The sequence below is a fragment of the Bidens hawaiensis genome, unplaced genomic scaffold (genome assembly GCF_021521415.1).
Source record: "Bidens hawaiensis isolate Kalapana, Puna unplaced genomic scaffold, B.hawaiensis_p1.1 tig00020143_1, whole genome shotgun sequence".
NCBI classification, from domain to species: Eukaryota; Viridiplantae; Streptophyta; class Magnoliopsida; order Asterales; family Asteraceae; genus Bidens; species Bidens hawaiensis.
This window is the reverse complement of record NW_027493067.1, coordinates 65,488-87,880: the sequence shown is the minus strand read 5'-3', so window position 1 is coordinate 87,880 and position 22,393 is coordinate 65,488. Positions and strand designations below refer to the sequence as shown.

Genomic DNA, 22,393 nt, shown 5'->3' with positions numbered 1-22,393 from the left:
CTTCGTCTTCTACACCATAAACGAGTCTAGGAGGATTCCGCACTCCTAGACATCGTGCGGATCTCGTATCGATCGGCGACGCCCCGGGGCGGGGGACTTACAAGTGGTATCAGAGCCTTAGGCTCTTATGCAATGGTTCGAGATCTGCGTTTTGGTGTTTCTGGCACGTTTCTGATGCGTTTCTGGCCGATCAGCGCCGCAGGCGAAGTTATTGGGTTCAAGCGAAGTTGTCGCTTAAATTTTATGGTTTAGGCGAAGATATAAGGTTAAGCGAAGTTATTCACAACTTCGCCTACCTCACAAGTTCGCTTATCTCAGGCGAAGTTATTCGTCAGGCGAAGTTTTGGTCAGGCGAAGTTATGGACAGGCGAAGTTAAGGAGGAGCGATGTTGACTTTAGGCGAAGTTAACGAAAAAAAAAAAGTGTGTTTTGGAGTTTTCGTCTGTATGGCCAGGTGTACACGATTATTGTGAGACCGGAGATGTTGTTCCGTCAACGAGTGAAACTTGTTATCTCTGGGTCTTACGTGTGAACAAATACGTGTCAACTCTGGATATGGAGTTGAGTTTGTGAATGGGATATTGATTGAAACTGGATATTGACACATATTTGCGTGTTTGTGGGCAATGAAATTGTTGTTGTTCGAGGTTGACCAACTGAAGAAAGTCAAATTGAACTGAAGGTTTTCGTCATTACTGGATTGCGACCAGAGCATATTATTTATGTTATTTTCAAGGCGTTCGAGAATTGGATCCTGAAACGTGACGCTTATTTATTAGAGTGAAAATTCTGGAATAAGTTGGATTTAATCGGGATTTAAAGTGTTTATTTTCTTGATCGTTATCCCTGGTGATTGAAGATGCTTCGGATTAATTAATGGTCATGTGTGTTAGATTCTGTCAAGGTGGTTTTTTGATGAAATTGATCACTTGATGTTGAGTAGTTGAAGATTAAACCTTATCGTATGCCGACGTGTTGGTGAAGTTGTGGAGGGAGCCCAACTTCACGTGTTGGTGAAGTTAGAAGAACTTCACGTGTTGGTGAAGTCAGAAGGACTTCACGTGATTGGTTGAGATGATCAATTAGGCACGGGGATGCATGCATTTCAAAGACCTCAATCTATTTAGTCGGAGAAGCTTACACTGAAGGGGAGATCTGATATGGAAGACGCTGGGTGATTGGTAGATTTTTGAAGCTACAAGACAGTTTCAGACACGGCTGGTTGAAGAACAAACAGAAGATCATCAGTTAAGAGGGAGTCTGTTGGTGCATGTTTTGTAACAGATGATCTTTTGTGTTTGTTAGAATTGAGAGCAACGGTCAAAGGGGAGTCTGTTGGTGCATGTTTTGTGACCGTCGCTCTGCAATTCTGTTCAGCTTTGTGGAAGTACGAAGTTAGAGCAACTTCGCCATAGGCGAAGTTGTAACAACTTCTGCCATAGGCGAAGTTAGAACAACTTCGGCCATAGGCGAAGTTAGAACAACTTCGCCAAAGGCGAAGTTGTAACAACTTCGCCTACAGGCCCAAGCCCGCGAAGTTTATATATATATATGTGTGTCTTGTTTAGGTTTAGAGATCCAGAAATTAAGAGTGTTTTTGTCTTCAGTTCAAGTAGCTAGAGAGAAACCTACCAAGAGAGTCGTGTGGGACGACCCGAGGTAGAGCTCACCTCGGGTCGGCCGTGTCATTTGTTTTCATGCTTGGTATGTAAGTGTTTCGGTTATTATATAAAAGATCTGCAGATGTGTTTATCCATTCGTGTGTTTGTTCGTGTATGTGTTTGTGTGTAATCGTGTTCTTCGTCTTCACACCATAAACGAGTCTAGGAGGATTCCGCACTCCTAGACATCGTGCGGATCTCGTATCGATCGGCGACGCCCCGGGGCGGGGGACTTACAGTAATAACCCACTTATGATGATTTTCTCTCCACATGCAAGGCACATGTCAATTCCTCAATCATTTTAAAACGTCTATAACTTTTTCATACGACATTTTTTTAGAAATTTTTTTACCATAATAGTGAGCGTTTTTTTTATCTTTAATATTAATATCATATTGTTATATAAAAATAAACAAAAAATTGATGGGTTTTTATATACTCCGTATTGTGTTATTTGGTTGTCCATTGTGTTTTTCTATGCATTGTGTTATATATTTTGGTCATTGTGTTTTTCAATTGATATTCATATTAAAGATAAAAATTAAAACAAAGATTACGTCATTGTGTCTTTGAGCTCAACGTTTGCTTTATACTTATCTTTGTGTTTTAGTCATTATGCTCAATATTCACGTAATTTTAAAAAAATACTATTATGTTGATTGTGTATTATGTTCAAGCCATTGTGTAATATGTAGATTCCATTGTGTTTTATGTGTCAGATCATTGTGTTATACGTATTTACCATTGTGTCTTATGTTTCAGACCAATGTGTTATATATATTTAGCATTATATCTTACGTTTCAGGTTATTGTGTATATGTATTCATTATTGTGTTTTATGTATTAGATAATTTGTTGGTATTTTTCATTATATATATATATATATATATATATATATATATATATTATTACACAACGGTGTTATTAGTATTTAAAAAAAGCACAATGATTAGTTGAAAGACACAATGACGTAAATTATTTTTTATTCTTATATAACAAAATTATACTCATATTAAAGGTAAAAAAACGCTTGTTATTATGGTGAATTTTATTTTTTAAAAAAATATCATATGAAAAGGTTATAGACGTTTAAAAATGATTGGGGATTAACATGTGACTTGCATGTGAAGAGAGAAAATGTGTAATATTAATTTTATACCCTTTTTCATTTGGTCCATACTTGACACATGTCAATTAATTATGACTTCTCATCCTTCTCATTTTTGTTCCCCTTTGTAGAATAACTTGACCCTTATTAAAATACTTTACGAAAACAAGATATTATAACAATAACATATAAACGTATTTTTTACCCATCTATATCTATAATCTATATCTATAATAATTAATAAATAAAGGTTTCCTTACGCCACGTATCATCTTCTTAGCCCATCATTCCTCTCACATTTCCGCCTCCTACCACACTCCATTTACAAACCCAGTTCATATCATTACCCGACCCAATTAGCTACTTATAACCCGAACAAACACATTGGTGATTTTCCAAAAACCCTATTTCTTGCCCCCTTTCCTTGTATCTTTCAAATTAATATCATTACCAATTATAAAAGTTTCTATAATATTTTACACCCACCTTTAGCCGTTTTCGGTTTTCACCAAGAATCCTTTAAAACCCAAAAGGCAAAACCTGAAACCCACACCAAAATCAAAATTCAAATATGTTTAAAACCCTCATATAATCAAAGTAATATCTCTTTCAATCAATCAAACTAATCAATCCCATCAAACCGATGCACAAAACCCAATCTCTCTTCTAATTGATCCGCCAGTTCGTTCCCACATTTCAAAATCACCAGCTACAATACTTCGAATTTTATATGTAGAAAACCTAAATAAGAAACTTCTAATTTCATCTTCAAAATCATTACGACCAGAACTAATGGCTTTCTTCGATTTCTCTCATATATATGAGAAACCCTAAATCATTTTTCTAGAGTTTGGTAATGTTTCTTCAAGAAACTGTAAATCAATCTTTATTTCACTAACACACTTATCAACAATTATAATAATCCATTTCAAATTTCAAATACAATATATACCATCTGTAAATAGATATTCTAATTTTAGTATCTTATCATTCTACACCTTAGTAATAGTCAACTAATTTAAACATACAATGTAGCTTACTTATGAAAACATACAATGTTGTTAGAACGCATCAATGTTGATTTGAAGTGTACAACATTGACGACTCATTTGATCTATCGTCAAATAAACTGCCGAAGGTTCACTCAAAGGATGTGTCCGATGCAACTTGGAATAACAAATTGTTGATTCCAAAAACGAAGAAGTAGATGCTTTTTATCGTTACAAACAGTTTCCTTTTTTATTATCCTTTTTTATTGTTTGTTCATATTATGTTTCTTTACAATTTGTTTTGGTATTGTTTTTGTGTTTTCCTTTTATCATATGTCTGACTTTATGGAGATTGTTTTTATTGATGAAATTGCATGATTGTTTTATAAAAATTTTTCTCTTTATAGTTTTATATTATCTAAACATTGATGTGATATGAAATGAAACACTATGTTTCATATTGTTTGGTACTAAGACATCCTTTGAATTTTTAAAATATAATAGCATCAATTTTATGCACTTACTATCGTTTTTATAAATACTATTAGAAAACACCATATATTTATACACGAAAAAACATATAGTAAAATTATTTTATTATAATCCGATTATGAAATTTAAACATCATTTTTTAAATAATTATTTGGTACATGTATGTTATGAAACACTAAACTTCTAATTGCAAAATATTTTATTGTTAAGTAATATGGTTGCTATAAAAAACTTCTAATTACTACTAAAAACGAATTGTTTCAATAAAATATAATTATAAGTTTACGTGTATTTTTTTATTATTTTAACTCATGACATAATTAATTTATATCATATATATTGTATTCGAACATATTATATTTAGCATGTCTTGCGATCAATGTATTAGTAAAAAAAATATAATATTTCATTATAATGTATGTTTCTGTTTTTTATATTTAATTCTCAAATTTTCTTATCATGACTTTTTATAATTGATATTTCAAATATTTTGGACTTATAAAATTAAATTTATTAAACTCGTGTTATACACGGGTAGCTAACCTAGTAACAAATATATTTAACGTATTCTACAAATATTCAAACAGATCCGTCTATCGATCCTCATATACAAAATTTTAAGGGGGATGAGTGGCTCAATGAATGAAGACCGGGATCTTTGTGGTCTTCGGTTCGATCCCGAGGGCGTTCATGTTTTACAACTAGTGAGCCTTCGGGAAGGTAGATTTTTCCCGGTATTGAAGATAACTTGGAGACGCTTAAGGAATTCGTATGGCTGACTGACCTTTTTGTCATTGGATCATCCCGTACAGAATAGCTAGACAATTCTCTATTTGTTGGTCGTTTAAAGAAAATTATGTTTATATTTGTAAATACAAGATCGTATGTGTATATAATATATATCATGCATCTAATTATCGTTAATCAAGATATATAATTTTATGGGAGCCGTAACATACGACCTAACATGACGACCTTGTAAAATGGAGGATTTTATAATCATATAACTTAAAACTTATTTTTACCTCTTTATAACTTATAATTTATATAGTTAGAAAAAAGAGTTTGGGTTTCCATATCATGTGAGAAGAAATGTTAAAAAATTACATTTGTAACTTATTATTTCTCCTTATCAATCTATAATATATATAAACGAAAACATAAAAATTCTACGTGTCGCTATGTAGTCGCTCCCCCTTTTTTTGGAGTCACCAGATTTGCTTGATTTTTAAATGGATGCTTCTCATGCATTTAACCCGAATTCAAGGGTATGGGTCTCATCAAACCCAGATATCTCTTAAACAGGTTATAACATCTCATTAAATTAAAAACTAATCTCACCAAATATTTGATATAAAATCCTATAATTTAGGGATATACTAAAAATTAACACCTGATTTATTTAAAAAAATATATATATATAATTTATAATTAAAAAACCAATTTTATAGTAAAAAAAATAAACGGGTATTGGGTCTCATCAGACCCATATAACTTTTAAACTGGGTTATAACATCGCATTTATTTGTGAAACAATTTATCATCAAACCATAAGTATATTATTAACTTTCATACAATAAAAGAATAAAGTTTCAAAAAATAAATAAATATTAAAAACAAATAATATAAAACAACCCCCGTAATACGGGGGATAAAAACTAGTAAGTTAGGCTATATGTAGTGGACGCCGGTTAGGGGCGATTTTGGGCAACAAAGGGCGCAAACACCGCCCCCGGGGGCGATATTTGGGCGATTTGGGGCGGGGTTAGTTTGTCGCCGGCGAGGTGTTAAAAATAATTATATTATATTATTATTACCGTTTGACAACGGTCAAATATAAAAAAAATTAATTAAATTAAACAATATATATAAACATCAACCCTTCTTCTCCATTTTATATCCATTTTATACACAAATCATACCCAAATTCTTACAAAAAATTAACAAAATGAATCATATAACCAACCCGAACCAACCGAACTACCAATTCCCTGTTTTCGGTCAAACGTATGGTTCGCAATCGAGCCAACCGAACCAACCGAACTACCAATTCCCTGGTTTCGGTCAAACGTATGGTTCGCAATCGAGCCAACCGAACCAACCGAACTTACAATGGAACCCGATGAACCCGAACCAACCGAGCTATCCGTATCAATTTTCCGACCCGAACCTAAACATGTACACCAACTTTCTCAGCCCCCAAAACACAATGCCCGCGTTCGGGTCTACACCACCGGAGGCGGAGCCGGTGACGGAGCCGGAGACGCAAACGGCACGGGCCTCCGGTTCAAGCAAAAAGGCGACCCGTAAACACAAAAAGAAACAACCGGGGGAGCCGATGGCGCAACGTGATCCATACAAGCATTGGAGCGAGGAGGAGGTGGCCCTCGCAAGGGCTTGGATCGTCATTTCGGAGGATCCCGACGTCGGTAAGTTTTTTAATATTAAGTATTTATTAAAAATGTATTTAGTGTTTATTTTAATGTATACTAATTGTGACAAATAATTTTAATTTGTAGCTAACTTTCAAACCACCGGGGTGTTTTGGAAGAAAGTATTTGAAGCTTGGCTCTCGATAACCGATAAACCTGAAGATTACCGGGGAAAAGAAGCAGTTTAAGCCCACTGGAAGGGGCTTAACGCCGACTGTCAAAAATTTGCCGGGATAATTAACCGGTTGCAGGGGCCCGGCTAGCGTAGCGAGCATAACGACGGCGACTTTATAACTCAATTCTTGAGCGACTTTCGAGCTCAGGGCCAAACTTTTGGGCGGCCCGGGAAAACCTTCAAGTATTTGAATTGTTGGAAAAAACTACGCGGGTGCGCGAAATGGAGCGGGGCACCAACCGTTCCCGTCGCCCGACGAGCCGGCTCATCTCGACAATCAAAAAGGTCGAAGACATCGTCGTCGACAAATCCGAGCACACCAAACACACCCTCTGATGCTCGTAGCTTCTTCCTGGACGACACGGTCAATTTAGCCGACGATGTTGATATAGCCGACGACGAAGAGGTAGAGGAGTTGCCTCGACCACGCGGGAGGTCGAGAAAAAATATGGGGGAAGGGTCGTCGTCAACACGATTCAATACGGAGCCCGTTGAAATAAACGAGTTGGTCGGTCATTTGGAAACAAATGCCACCGTAATAGGAACCGACCTTAGAGTATCCAACAAACAACAAGAAAAGCTGAACCAGACGTTGGAATTAAAACAAATGAAAGACGACTGCGAATCCCTCAAAGCCGAGGGGTTTCACGAGGAAGCCGCATTATTGTTTCAACGACGACGTGAAAAAATGCGCGAATATTACGGATATTAGTTTCTTTTTTTTAGTTATGTTTTTTTTTTAATTTTTTTCTTTCGCTATGTTTTTTAATATTTTTAGTTATGTTTTTTTTGTATTTTTTTTCAATTTTAATGCATTTTTATTTAATTATTTAAATAAATTAAATAATTAATTTAATTTTTTTTGTATTAGTTTAATTATAAAAAGAAAATAATAAAAAAAACTCTATGGGCCTAATTTGTAGCCCCTACACCCAAAAAACAAATTTCCACTCCATGCTGAATGGGCGCCACGTGTCACAATTCGTCCCAATTGTAGCCCCTTCACAACACGTAGCCTTATAAAGTAGGTAAAAATAAGGAATCCCAAACATCCCCTAAACAATGCACGCATGACTATTAAGTCATCATGTTGGACCGGAGCGTCACCTGCTTCAATAATTAATGCAAAAAAAAAACAATATATGATCTTGTCCCACATACAAATAGATATGTATACATCGTTATTAAAAGAAATTAACGACTCCTATTCTACTCATATATAATATCATCTAAACCTACACCACCTAGAAGGTTTGAACCCCAATACATAATTAGTTTCATCACAATATATATTCATTTTTTTACAGTAAATAGTTGCTATTGATTTATTTATGTTTTACAAATAACTAAGAACCAGTTAATATTATATGTAGTTAACGAGAATCAAATAAACAAGTACCAAAGTGGTTTTTAATGGAGGCAAGGGCTCAAGGCTGTGAGGACATAACTAAATCCAACCAGTTAAATTAAATACTCTTATATATTTATACAAAATATCAAAATATAATAGTGTTCATCAACTATTACGTAATTTTTTATGGAAAAGCAAGTAAGAGTCTCAATGCATATATATGACGAGACGAGATGTCTTTCATATTTTAGTTAAACCATTACGCATAGTCTTACATTTAAGGTAATAAATACAAATGATTATGCTGCCAAAAAATGATAAATGAAGTTTCTCTCAATTTAAACGAATTACATTAGTTGTGGTCCAAAACATTGAGGACACAAGTGAAAGTTCTACTTAGAATCCATTCCATAACTTTGGTAAATATAAATGACAAAAATTAATTTAGTCTTAATTATAAAATGGATGAATTTCATTAAATATTTAAGAAGAGGGGAATTAAAAAAGGATTTTGAAGTAACAAAATGATCTATTTTATGTGAAAGTTAGGGATGAGCTCGGTAACATACCTTCTTATCGAGGTGAGAGGCTAAACTAGCATGCATGCTGAGGTGGACTTACAGCCTATTAACGTTGACGTGCGGGCTAATTTAGCCTGTAACTTGATACGTGTCTAGTCTCTAAAGCTTCCACGTGGTGATTTTGTGAGATTTAAAGTTAGATGCGGTGACTTAGCATGTGGGCTTTTATTGATTGAAATCAATAATGTCTAGAGAATTTCAAATTAAAATCCATGTCTATTTTGGAAAACACTTTTTATTTTGGTATTTTTACTATTTTTGTTTACATAGAATTGTTGCAATAACCTTAAAATGTTGAACACCAGTAAAAGGCTATATGTTGAATTAATTGATTTAACTTTTTTTTTTTTATAAATTAAGAATCCAATTAAAAAGGTGTTTTCCACCTAGGAAACTCCATCGACCACATCTTGTCTTAGTGCATGCTTACTCAAAACAACACAATCAAGTGATCAACCTTAAAATCATAGTTTCACTCCAAACCAACGTTAACTTTTTCGAACATAGCTCCATTGAGGAAATCGAATTTTGGGATGTTTTTACCAACAAATTTGTTGTCTATGAAACAGTATAAAATCATGTGAAAAAGAACAACATTATACGACACAAAATATTTCAAAGACACTGATATCCCAACGTGTTAGATATTTTAGTGTAATTAGATTGACTTGTCGCCAAATGTAATCATAGTAAACATTAACAAGTCAAGAGCCCGGTGTGGGGTGCACACTTGTTTTTGTTTATTATGATGTTATTGCGTGAAGCCCCTAATCAATTTGTGGTTTTTTTTTTTGGGGGGGGGGGGGGGTCCAACGGGGTCCGGGGGCAGGGTCTGCCCATGACTAGTCAAAATATGGCAGAATTTTATGATAATTTAAAATTTGAAACGGTACACGAATTCACTCTAAAAATCTCGTTCTTGATCTCATCTGAGTTTTATCCGGTTGAATTATTTGGGTAACCACCAAATATTTCAATCTGAAGTGCTACAAGACTTACAAATAATCCGAGTAACTAATCTGAAATTCCCCAACACAATGTTAGTGAACAAACTGCATGAAATAAACGAACAAAAACAAGAGATGTAATTAGAAGCTTTCACTTTATTAAACGAACTGCATGAAATAAAAAGGTCAGTGAACAAAGTTTATATAGACTCTCAAAACAATATTAACAAATAACCAACAAACCACATATCCCCACAACCATGCATGAAACCAGAAAATTGACAAACTCGACTAACAGTTCTCATTCAAATTTAAACAAGACTCTGACCCAACGATGCTCCTAATCTATCAAACAACCCGACTAGTATATTTTATTTATTTGAACGGGTACGTAGGTACCCAACGAGGCTAGATGCTGTATGATATTCTTCCACTTGTTTAAGATATAGACGAAATTTCTGCACAAAATATGTACACATATGAGCAATTTCTTTATAAAAGGTAAACAAAAATATAAAAAATGATGAAATTAATTTCAACATACCTGAAGACGGCTGGCAACATTTTCTACGCTCATACCTGGAATGTCGTTCATCAGCTCCAAGATTTTGCTTGGTTGAGCTTCAGCATTAACATAAGACTGTTAGATTCAGAAATGTATCATAAGACCGTGTGTTATGGTTGGGGACGACAACCATACCACGCCACCTCACCTGTTTACCCACCACCAAATCATAACACCTCATAGGCGCCAAACTTTTTGCCCGTGCTCATCATCCCATTAACGCTCAAGAGGGATAAAAAAGGTGGGGTCCACCCCATTTCAGTTTTTTTTTTTTTTTGTTTTGTTTTTTTATTATCTAGTAAAAACACAACACCTTACTTGACAGTGACGTGACGTGGCATTTTAAGGCCATGTGTAGTGGGCTACAAATATTGGGCGAAAATGGGCGATTAGGGGCGAGAACACCACCCCCGGGGGCGACATTGGGCTGGGCGACTTCTTTTTGTCGCCGGCTTGTTTGTTGGAAATATTATTATTATATTATTATGTGTGATATATATATACATATATATATTAGGCTACAAATCAATTGCACCCTAAAACAAACTCTCTTTCTTTGCTGACTAGGCGCCACATGACACAAAACGCCATATTTTGTAGCACCTCCACTATACATAGCCTAACTAACTAAACCACACCACATAGTCTAATTAAACAAACACATAAATGAGAAAAACAATATTAAAAAAGACGAGAAAAAAAGTGGTTACCATCGATTCCAAGCTGAGTAACCGCCAAAATGAACCTTTGATGATTCTCGAAAGATCAAGTGACATGAGGTTTCTTTGGATATTTTGAAACATGCCCTACATTTTCAGAAGACGTATAATCAACTTAACATTTTGATGTTGGTCGACAACATCGACACTTGTTAACGGTTTGAAATCTTTCCGCTCGTGTTTCTGTCTTCGAACCACGTGTTGCCATATGTTACGCAAGATCTCTATACTAATGGGCTTCAGCAAAAAATCGCATGCACCTAGAGTTACAGACTGCATTACTACATCATGGCTATCATCCCCTGATATCACTGTAAATTTGACCATAATAATATAATAAAACCAAAAAAACAAGAAATTCAAAAACATGATGTTTGAATTGTGAATATGTTGGCCCCAACCCAAAAACCCATAAACAAAAAGATGAATAGAACTTGTGTTTGTGGAACAAACAATCGACAAAACAAAAGGTTTATTAATTCGTAAATTGCCTACTCAAAACAAAGACCAAATAATCCTATTTATAAATTAATCAAACCTTAACACGCTAGGACTTAAATAACTTAACTTACAAAGCAATTAAACCTACTAGATAATTCTTAAACATTAAAACTTACTAGACAATTTAGACTATTTATTAAAAACTAAAGTACTAAACTTGCATCTTCAACCGAACAATATTCTTTTAAACTCGATTTCATGAGTCATGACTAACTTTCAATAGAATATATATACACATGCGTGGGTGTGACGAGAATAAGTGCTATAAAGTAAGAAAAAATCACAAACATTGAGACTTAGGCCCCGTTTATTGTCATTCTTAGCCCTTTTTTTAACTATTGGCTAAGATTCATCCATGCTTTAGACATGTATTATTTTAATTGGTTGCTTTTGTGGAACACTTTTATTTTTAAGGTTTTTGCGATGGATGAAACCGAGTTGTCTTAACCTGGCACTCCTATATTTCATCTCTATATTGGCCTATTTTGGGTTGCCTAAAATATTTTAGTGGTGGCTTAATTTCAATATCTATTTTGTCAACCTCTTTATGCTCTATCACCCGAGCATAGAGCACAGAGAGGTTGTTTGGCCTAGCTTTTATTTTTAAGTTTATGCTTATATATAAAATGGAAAATTGGTTTTAAATAATTAAAACCATGGCCTATTGGTAAATATCCATCTCAACTTTACACTTGCCTACTGGCAGTACCAGCTACTTGTGCATTTGTTTTTAACGGGCCGCGACTAACGGATGTTAACTCCGTTAGTCTTTGTCTGACGTGGCCATCCCAGTTGGCAAAAACTTGATTATGTGGAACGCGACGTGGCGACTAACTGTGTATTAGCAGACCAATAATAATAATAATAATAATAATAATAATAATAATAATAATAATAAAACCTTAACTCCCCACTCGTTTCTTTCCCACAGCCCAACCACCGTCGTCTTCCTTTATACCACCACCCAACCATAACCACCCATAACCACCCGTTAAAAAAGCTAGGCCAAACACCCCCATAATGATCATTTATTTTTTCATCTTAAAAAACCAAAAAAAATAGTGTTTATGGTTTTTCAATTATTACTTCTAACATTTAAAATAAATAAAAATCCAAAGGAATCTAGTTAATTAGATTGTGTCAACTTACTAATAACTGGAATGTCCATTTCAAGCCCAGTGTGTGCAAGAAGCCTGAATCCATCCATGTGTGGCTTATGAACATCAACTAGAACAATATCATACCTATTTTTATTTTCCCTCAACAATGATAAACCAATCAAAGGTTTATTGCATGTAGTTACTGCAAAATTAACATACAATAATATTAATCCACCATCAACAAATATATATATTCTTGAAACAATGATATTTTACAAATTAATTGGTTATTTTTATTGTACCTAGATAGTTGCATTGTTTGAGCATCCTCTCTAAGATCATGAGAGAAAAAGGATTATCATCAACAACAAAAACCCGGAGCCCTGCCGGAAACTTGTCGACGCCAACGGTCTTGCTTGAACCAGGCATCATCATTCTATGTTTCTGAATGTTTTGAGGTTCAAATTGTTGCTTCTTATGATAGTTGGGTTCCTTTTTGTTTATAGATGTTTTCCTTTGTAAAGGTATTTTAAATTTGGCATGTGTTAACTTCGGAAGGAATATATTTCGAAAATGGAATTATCTTTTATTTCCTTATTTATTAAATTTTTTTGTTTTTTAATTTATTTTAAAGCAACGCATGAAAAACTTATGTCAAATACAAACTATAAGAAATAAATTTTGAAAATGAAATTAGCAGTATGAAAACTAATCCAACATTTATACATGCTCCGCTATATATATCGTTATCGGTTTCGATAGCAAACATGAAAGTCTAATCATAAGTGTGTTTATTTTCGTTCATTTAATAAACAACATGATCAAAAATTTGTTCTTTTAGTTAAACAAATGGATATGAGCAATTGATCGAGCACATGATTGTATATTATTTTACCTTCGTGGACATTTTTTAAATTCCTTCACTTTTAACAGTTAATTTGTATATTTATTTTTCATTGTCAGCAATTACAATTGCCCCATCATGCATCAATCCTCAATGATAATCGACTAACGAATTGAATGTACAAAAAGGAACACGCTTATTTTCTTTGTTCATTTACATTCGTTTAAGTTCTTAAGTTAACCTAACGTATTTTTTATTCTTAATTGTTTGACTTGATATATATAGATAAGACATTATACCCCCTTTGACTTGAATCTCTCTTTTCTAATAAAGTAAAATGTCTGGGACACATGTCATTCTGTGGTTGAGTTTCAGCTTCAAAATCCCGCCCAATTTTTTTCTCTATTCTGTTCCATAAAAGCTCTCGGGTAAAACCCATATTTTGATCCAAACCCATTTTTTCGGGTCATATTCAACGTTGTAAATTAGTCTATTTTGCTCAAGCTAGGGTTTATTATATTGTATTTTCTCTCATTCTCTGCCAACGATTCTTTGCTTCTCCTAGGGTTTGATCGATTTCGTTTCGTCTTCCACAGTTCTATGTACGTAATCATCTCTCTTTATATTTTAACATATGAATATCAATATCGATTTGGTATTTATCTTCTAGCCTTCTAGGGTTTCTTATTTCATCTATGATCTTCGTGTTTTTGGTTAGTATTTGATGTTTTTCATTATGTAATTACTAATTAGTGTCAAATAATCCATTAACAACAGAGGAACTTTAAATCGTTTAGGCTTATATTGGTGTTTTCTTTAATATTTGTCAAATAATCTATTAACAACATATGAACAGAACGACTAGGGCCAATACTGTTGTTTTATATACTTTTTTATGTTTGTCAATACGTATTGTCAAATAATTCGTTAAACACATACGAAGATATCAAAACTATTAGGGCGTAATTTTTTTTTGTTTTTTTTCTTAATACTTGATGTCTTAATCATTTTTCTAACAGTACTTAAACGCTGTTATGTTTTTTTTTAAAAGGATTGTAGTTTTACATACACAAGCCGACCAATATCATTCTGCTATACTTTGTTTCAATGTTTACCACCTGCTTATGTTGTAAAAGAATTTGTTAATTCAGTTATGAACATGTTATTGCATATATATGCCGAAAATCATAACCTTTGGGTCGTAAAGCTTCGAAAATTAGGATCTGAATATTGTCTATTTCATGGATGGATTGAGGTAGTGAAAAATGTATACCTGATAATTGGTTGTCATGTGATATTTTAGAGGGTGAAGAATCAAACCTACATATCAATATAAAGCAAGATGCATGGAAGTAAAGCTGGGTTCTCATTATACTATAAAACAAGTAAGCAGTGTGGAATTTGTTGTACTTGATGATGATGCTAATGAAGGTGCATTCAAAACAATCAAGATAATAGACTAACGATTTGTGAGATCTAATCTCTCTCTTTTTTTTAAACTTTTTTTTTATTTATTACTATGGATCTTATTGTTCTTTTTGATCATTGTTAATTTTCAAGCGGCTGCTGAAGAAACTTGTTGATCTTGGTAATTTCGGAGATGGCATCTTATTGACCCTGGTGAGTTCTGAAGGTGTTCAAACCCAGCTAGAGGTCCATCGTACCTTAAGCATGTACAATTTAGGGTCTTGTGTAGAGTCAAACTGTCAAAGGCCCGAGATACCTAGATGTTGTCCAAGTTTTTTTGTTTTTAATGTTGGGATGCAAATCTCAACAAGCGTCCCAAGATGGATGACGTTGTTACAATGTTGGAGGTCAATCGATACAACAAAAGCCGAAAGTATGCTTCAAGCAAGGTTGTCTTTGCTTGCGGAAGTATCGCGGGCCTTAAAAGACACGTACTTTGTGTTGAGAAGATTTTACATTATTATTTGAATGTTGGAAGATGTGACCCAGTTTTGCTACTTTGAAAAAACAAGGAGATTATAATGGGTATATGCTAAATGATGGATGTTTCATATATGTAGTTTGCATATGTAAAGATTTATGTTACTATTTGACGCAGAGTTAAAAAAGTATTGATGATATGCACAAGTGCCGTTCGTTTTATACTGTGAATGTACGTAAGATATTTTGATTCATCAAATGAGCAATTTTTTTATGTTACATGTGTTATGTGTTTGTATGTGTTCTCAAAAAATTTTTGATTGTTTACTGTTGAGTAAAAGTTGGTTTGGTTACTATGTTATAAGTTTTTTTAATCTTGTATATTGGTTTCCATGTGAAAAGAAATTTCCTTAACCATGAAAATATGTTTTGATATGGCATTTTTTAGGAATGATACAGTGGACGAATAAATATTGTAACATCATGTATGTTGGTTAAGTAAATATAGTAGTAGACTCATGTAAAACAGAGTATATAAGTTTGACATGACATCTATACTCTCTCACTTAAATAGTTTCATATTGAACATGAGTCGGTCCAAAGTTGTTTAGTCTGATCTCACATTGATAACAAATTTTCTCTTCTTTCTAATTAACATGTTACTTTCTATGAGTGGTACGTACCTAACATCAAGGATCAAGGAAGCACACTTGTCACAAATAACTTAACACATGTTCAAACTACAAATACTCACCTCAAAGACAGTTGAACTCTACAACAAAGCTAAGAAAATGTGTGCAAACAAATTCTTTTTGATCCATACATTAAGGTATTGAAGGAACTACGGGTTATAAAAAACATAGATGTAATACATTTTTCACGTACATAATCTTTATTTTTACGGGTTCTAAAGCTAGTTAAAAAATATATATGTTAAAAAAACAAACCCATATAGCCCAATGTTTAGAGTCATTAGTTCTTTTTTTTCTTTACATAAGTCCTAAAGTGTCAAAATAATCCTTAAATACTTTTATAAAGTTGATATAAGATGTCAAGTTATCGACATCATCTCTTTATACAGAGACTACAACAACAATGATAAAATGTCATAAATATTCTAATTTGCAAACCGAAGATGCAATAACTAACAAACAAACTTAAAGAATAATAATAAATTAAACTATACTAGAAAGTTTGGCTAGAATATCATCACATTTGTGCGTACTCTTTCTTAAGATAATTCTTTTGCATGGTTGTACTCCTCCTGTTCGAACCGGGGTTTGAAACCAAAATTCTCCTCAGGAGGATAGATGGGGTGATTCAGGTGAGATCCAATGTAGATCCAACTACACGGCTTCATCAACGTTGTTTTTCAACTGAAAGGCCAAGAGCTAACTACCGAGACTTTGTACTATCCGGACACATACTTCGTGAAATGGTTCATGCATGTTTGTTGCCAGGGTCGACAAGATCTGGTTGGTAAGGATTAAAATATACCTTTATTTATTTCATTTCTATGATCGATGATCATAGACGGTTTCTTTACCATTCTGTATAAATAGACTATTCTATTTGTACGTACATATATGAAGTTTTAGTTTTGGTTTTTGAAAGGCAATGTCGAACATGATTCTTGCCGATCATTGCTGCATTTGTTGTACTGGCTTTAAAAATTCATGACATGATGCCTTTGTTGTTCCGGTCTTTAGATAAAATGTATAATGGTCACTAAGAACGTATTTAAATATATACAAACTAAGACATAATATATTTATACTATTTTACAAATAAATTACACATAAATTTCTTATGATTTTAGGAAGATCATGAACATTATACTTTCTTAGTCTCCTACTTTCAAAATTTCTTATGATTTTAGGAAAGTCATGAACATAATACTTTCTTAGTCTTCCTACTTTTTAAAATCGAGATGAGTTCGGTACCGTAGGGAAATTTTCGGTTTTCGGTAAATACTAATACAAGTATGATTCCGATTTTCATAAGAACTCTGAACTAGTACTGGTACCGAAATGCTCATTTCGGTATTTGTACAATTTGCTTATCCCTGTTTCAAAAATTCAAAAAGACTATTGATTTAATTCTAAAATCTCAATTCACAACTACAAAATCCATCCTCCATAATAGTCTTCTTAAATAAATAAAAAAACGATCCCACTATTTACGTTTCTCACTTTCAGATCTTAACCGATCATATTTTCAGTTTTTTTAAAGATATTTAACTCATTTTTAATCAATAAATCCAAATAAATAAATATGTTTTAGAACTCGTTTGGAAACAAGATAATCAACCTGTATCTAACCCACAGACAAGTATCAAAACATAAACGTTCAAAGCCCTCTACATTTCCAAACAACCAACGTTAACATTTCCGAACATAAAAAACCTAAGATCCGTCGAGAAAATCGAATTTTTGGATGTTTTTACCAACAAATCTGTTGCCTATAAAAACAGTCAAAAATTCATGCGCCAAAAACAACCATTGGCAAAACGAAATGTATGAAATCCTTAAAAGACACTGAAAATAAAACTTCAAGTCCCTCTCGGAAGATCATCGAACGGATACCCATCGAACCCATTCTCGTTTTTCAACTGCCCAAAGCCTTCTTGCGGCTGCATCAAAAATTCTACGCACATTATTTCATACAGTACAACCATAACAATGCCTCGCAAATATTATTGTATCAAAGAACATTTATTTACCTGCTTAAAAATTGCAGACAGGAGGTCATCTTGATTATCCCCAGCCCCGTTACGGTGGGTCCCACTTTCATCATCTACCACCAACGATGCAACGGGGTCAGTTTTCTTGCTAGACGAATAAGCCAACCAATCGTTAAACGACGGGTTTGGAAAACCAGAACCAGGTCTCGTCTTGTTTGGCTCGTTTAAAACATTGTAGTTTGGAGCAAACCCGGGGGGATGTTGACTTTGACTTTGACCGACCATTGGCATCAGCATTTGACCATTAGCACCGTTAAACGAACGCTGTCGGGATTGATGCAAGCTGACAAACTGCTTTGGTTGCAAATTAGTTGGAATGCCATGAAGTAAATGTGGCGGTTTGACTTCTGAATATCTCAACATTGAGTTATCGAAGTTAAACACGTTTCTTTGATCGATACCAGGCATAGAAACAGGAGATTTCAAGTTATTTGAACGGTTAATAACCGCAGCTTGGAGTGTCGCGAAGCTTTGACCCGGGAGTTGACCACCGGAAGCGAGAGCTTGAAGATCATAACCCGCATCGGGATTACCCATAAACGAGGCATCCATGGGGCCCAGATGCTGGGAACTGCTCAGCCGTTTAAGATATAGACGATATTTCTGCACCAAATATATGAATTAACTTCTTTTATATTAAAAAATAATTTTTTTTTCAAAATTTTGGTGAAATTTTAAGATACCTGAAGATGGCTGGCGACATTTTCTCGGCTTATGCCCGGAACGTTCATAAGCTCCAAGATTTTCTTTGGAACAGCTTCTGTATTAACAAGTGGAAAATGTTATACGAGCTCGTTAAAATATAAAATTAGGTTTTCTACGAGTTATTTTACGAATCGTATAAGGGGTGTGCAGGAAACCGAAATAACTGAACCCAACCCAAAACCAACGGTTTGCTTTTAGGCTCAAATTCAATATTTTGAGTCTTTCATATTTTTCATCCCAAAAGTTTCAAGCCAAAAGGCGGAACTTAAACCGGGCCAAAGCGGACCCACTGTAAAAACAGAAAAAGGCCGAAACAGAACAGTTTTCAATAACCCAAAACCGAATTTTGGGTTTTTGGTTCGGTTTGAGCCAAAAACCGACCTATGCACACCCTTAACTCGTATGACCATATACTGAATGATGTAGCAGTACTGTTGTAAAAAAAACATACAAATGCAACAAAACAATATAAAAGAATCGAGCAAAGAAGTTCTTACTATCTAACCCGAGCTGGTTAACCGCAGCCATGAACTGTTGATGAAGATCAACGGACCAAACAACACGAGGCTTCTTAGAAGAACAAGACTCGTCTCGCTCTTCAGATTCATCCTCATCGTCTTTCCTCCTTTTTGTGTTTTTCCAATTATTCCCTTCATTTGCAGAAGACGTATAGTCAACATCTTCCGGAACTTTCTGATGTTGGTCAACATCATCAGCACTTGTTAACGGCTCGAAATCTTTCCACTCGTTTTTCCGTCTTCGAACCACGTGTTGCCATATGTTACGCAACGCCTCAAAACGAACAGGTTTTATTAGATAATCGCATGCACCGTGTGTTACACCCTTCATTACTACGTTGCTGCTGTCATCCGCTGACATCACTGTAAAGTTGACCACATTATCAAAGTCAAATTTTGACCATATTATCATGGCATTGACTATCAAAAACTGCAAGTCAACAACATGAAGAAATCCAAAAATATGACTTCTGACTAATAAATCATGGCGTTGACTATCATAAACTGAAAGTCAACAACATGAAGATACTGCAGATTGAACTGGATGACTTAATGATAAGTGTTGACTTTCTAGATTATACAAATTTCACCAACAATTTATCAAATTAAACCTTAAAAGTCAGCAAACACATAAACAGTAGTTGACTTCTTAGGCTATGTGTAATGGGCGAGAAAAGAGGGCGAATTTGGGCGATTTTGGTGGAGCACACCGCCCCCCTGGGTGAAATTTGGGCGATATTGGGCGGGGGCGAGATGTATTTGTCGCCTGTTCTTCCTTTCTTTTTATTATTATTATATTCTAATGTGTGTGGGTGATATATATACATACATATATATATATGTATATATTATTATATTACTATTGTAGCCCCTACACCATTACACCCCAAAAACAAATTCCCACCCCTTGCTGACTGGGCGCCACACGGCGCAAAACGCCCCAATTTGTAGCCCCTCCACCACACATAGCCTTAACAACTACATAGACTATTCAAAATTTGAACAGTAATAAAATAAAACATGCATTTGACCATATCAAGAACACAAATAAAATTCAAATTAAATCAAACAAAATAAAAACACAAATTTCAAAACCGTAAACTAAACCGCGAGAAACGTCTAACAAATGCATTGACTTACTGATAACCGGAAGATCCATCTCAAGCCCAATACATTCAAGAAGCTTGAACCCATTCATATCTGGCATATGCACATCACTCAAAACTACATCATACCCACTTTTATTTTCCCTCAATAATGATAACCCAATTTCAGCTCTGTTGCATATTGTCACTACAAATAAATAATAAATAAATAAATAATAAAATTACAAAATTCAACCCAAATGGTCAAATTACACATAAACAACAAATTCAATCTCAACAGTTAAACATATTCAATTTTAATAAAAACCCAATTTTAATTAGGGTTTATGGGTTTATTTCAAATAAATAAACCCTAACTAAAATTTGGGTTTTATTATATTATATTATATTATATTAATTTTTTCCTTCATTAATACCAAACAAAATAATCCCAATCACAACATAGAGTCAGGTAAACGGACAACAAGCTGTGACGTCAGTCCACCTTCATAGTTCTTATGCGTCGATAAGTCACAGGGCCCATGTTATATATTAAATTCATACCTTCATAGTTGCATTTTTTGAGCATCTTTTCCAATATCACAAGACACGTAGGATCATCATCCACAACAAGAACACGTAGTCCTGCCGGAAACTTTTCCGGCACACCGCCGGCGACAGGCTTCCAGTTAGACCCACTTGAAGCAGGCATCATGAATGAATATGTTGTAATCGAAAATTCGAAATTCGAATGAATTAAATGGATATTCGGATGCCCTTTGAAGTTAATTTCGAAACAGAATCATCCAATTGTGGGTTTATATCGCCAATTTTAAGCATAATGTTAATGTTAGAGAGAGAAAGAAAGATCAAAGAAACCGTTTATGTGAGAGTTGAGTTGAGTTTCCTTTTTTGTATCTTATGTAAATGTTTCTCTTTTTCTTAACATAATATGTCAGACTAAATGTATCCCCATGTTGCTTGTCATATCCCGTGGAAAATTATATAATTACCAAATTAGCATAAAATTAAGGATTTCATATTATTTATTTTATAAGTTGCGCTTTTTTTTATTTTGAGTCAGGGTTTAGGTTTTCGGGTTTAGGGTTTAAGGTTTCGAGTTTAAGGTTTGGGTTTAGGGTTTTTGGGTTTAGGGTTTAGATCTTATTTTGTAAAAGATAAAGAGGTAAAATAAGGATACTATAAATATATATACTATTAAAACTTAAAAAAAATTAATATAAATATTTACAATATTAATACTAAAAAATAAATTAATAGTAACACTTGATAATTTTTAACATGATATATGTAGTGGAGATTATTAAGTGAAAAAAATGTTGTGAGGACTAATATGTATATAAATAATGTTAAGAGATAATAGTGATTGATATAATAAGTTCAGGGAGTGTATATTTAGTAATAATGGTGTAAGAGGAGTATGTTTAGCAACACCCTATAATATTAACAAACCTGGTGGTGGAGTGATAATGGGAGACCTGGTGTTTTATTTAGTTTCGGTAATATCTGGTGGTGATGAGAGACCAGACGAGTAGGTGTCGATCATTAGTTTGATCCTTGAACTAAACGCCTTTTGATGAGTGTTCACAGGCGTTGGCCTTAGGGGTTTTACCCGGTTCGAAGACGCATGTATCCCGATGTGGTGAATTTAATCAGTTGACTGTTTGGAATATTCGTTGGCCATATCAAAATAAATAAATAAAACAAAATATTAAAAAAAAGTTTGAACAGACAATGAATCATCCAAATGAGCTACTGACTAAACTAATCACATCGAGATACGCTCGTCTTTCGATCCTGAAAAACTCTCACCTAAGGCAAACGCCTGTGAACCCTCACTCGAAGGCACGACAATGCGGTAAGACAAAACTCGTTCAGTTTAAGGATCCAACTATGAGCGTTTTTCGGGTCGGATTCTTCGGTTCAAAGTTTTAAATTTTGAACTGAAACTCAACCCGAATCTCTCAC

The 22,393-nt window shown here is 34.1% G+C and overlaps 2 protein-coding genes across 3 annotated transcripts; both read right to left on the bottom strand.

Annotated features, from left to right (window-relative positions):
• Nucleotides 1-9,262: 9,262 nt before the first annotated feature.
• On the bottom strand, nt 9,263-13,054 carry LOC143559956 (two-component response regulator ARR2-like). The gene is made up of 8 exons (XM_077048376.1): nt 12,925-13,054; nt 12,672-12,824; nt 11,217-11,332; nt 11,013-11,108; nt 10,282-10,377; nt 10,137-10,195; nt 9,790-9,842; nt 9,263-9,348 (listed from the first exon to the last, which is right to left on the bottom strand). The coding sequence occupies exons 1-8, from the start codon at nt 13,052-13,054 to the stop codon at nt 9,263-9,265; spliced, it is 789 nt and encodes a 262-aa protein (XP_076904491.1).
• Nucleotides 13,055-17,765: 4,711 nt separating this feature from the next.
• Nucleotides 17,766-21,249, bottom strand: LOC143559954 (two-component response regulator ARR2-like). Of its 2 annotated transcripts, none has more exons than XM_077048372.1 (6): nt 20,969-21,249; nt 20,460-20,612; nt 19,299-19,682; nt 18,780-18,856; nt 18,076-18,699; nt 17,766-17,999 (listed from the first exon to the last, which is right to left on the bottom strand). In XM_077048372.1, the coding sequence occupies exons 1-6, from the start codon at nt 21,117-21,119 to the stop codon at nt 17,991-17,993; spliced, it is 1,398 nt and encodes a 465-aa protein (XP_076904487.1). In that variant the 5' UTR covers nt 21,120-21,249; the 3' UTR covers nt 17,766-17,990. The 2 variants fall into 2 exon arrangements, with proteins under 2 accessions (XP_076904487.1, XP_076904486.1); XM_077048371.1 differs by having other exon boundaries at nt 17,766-17,985.
• Between the last annotated feature and the right edge of the window lie 1,144 nt (nt 21,250-22,393).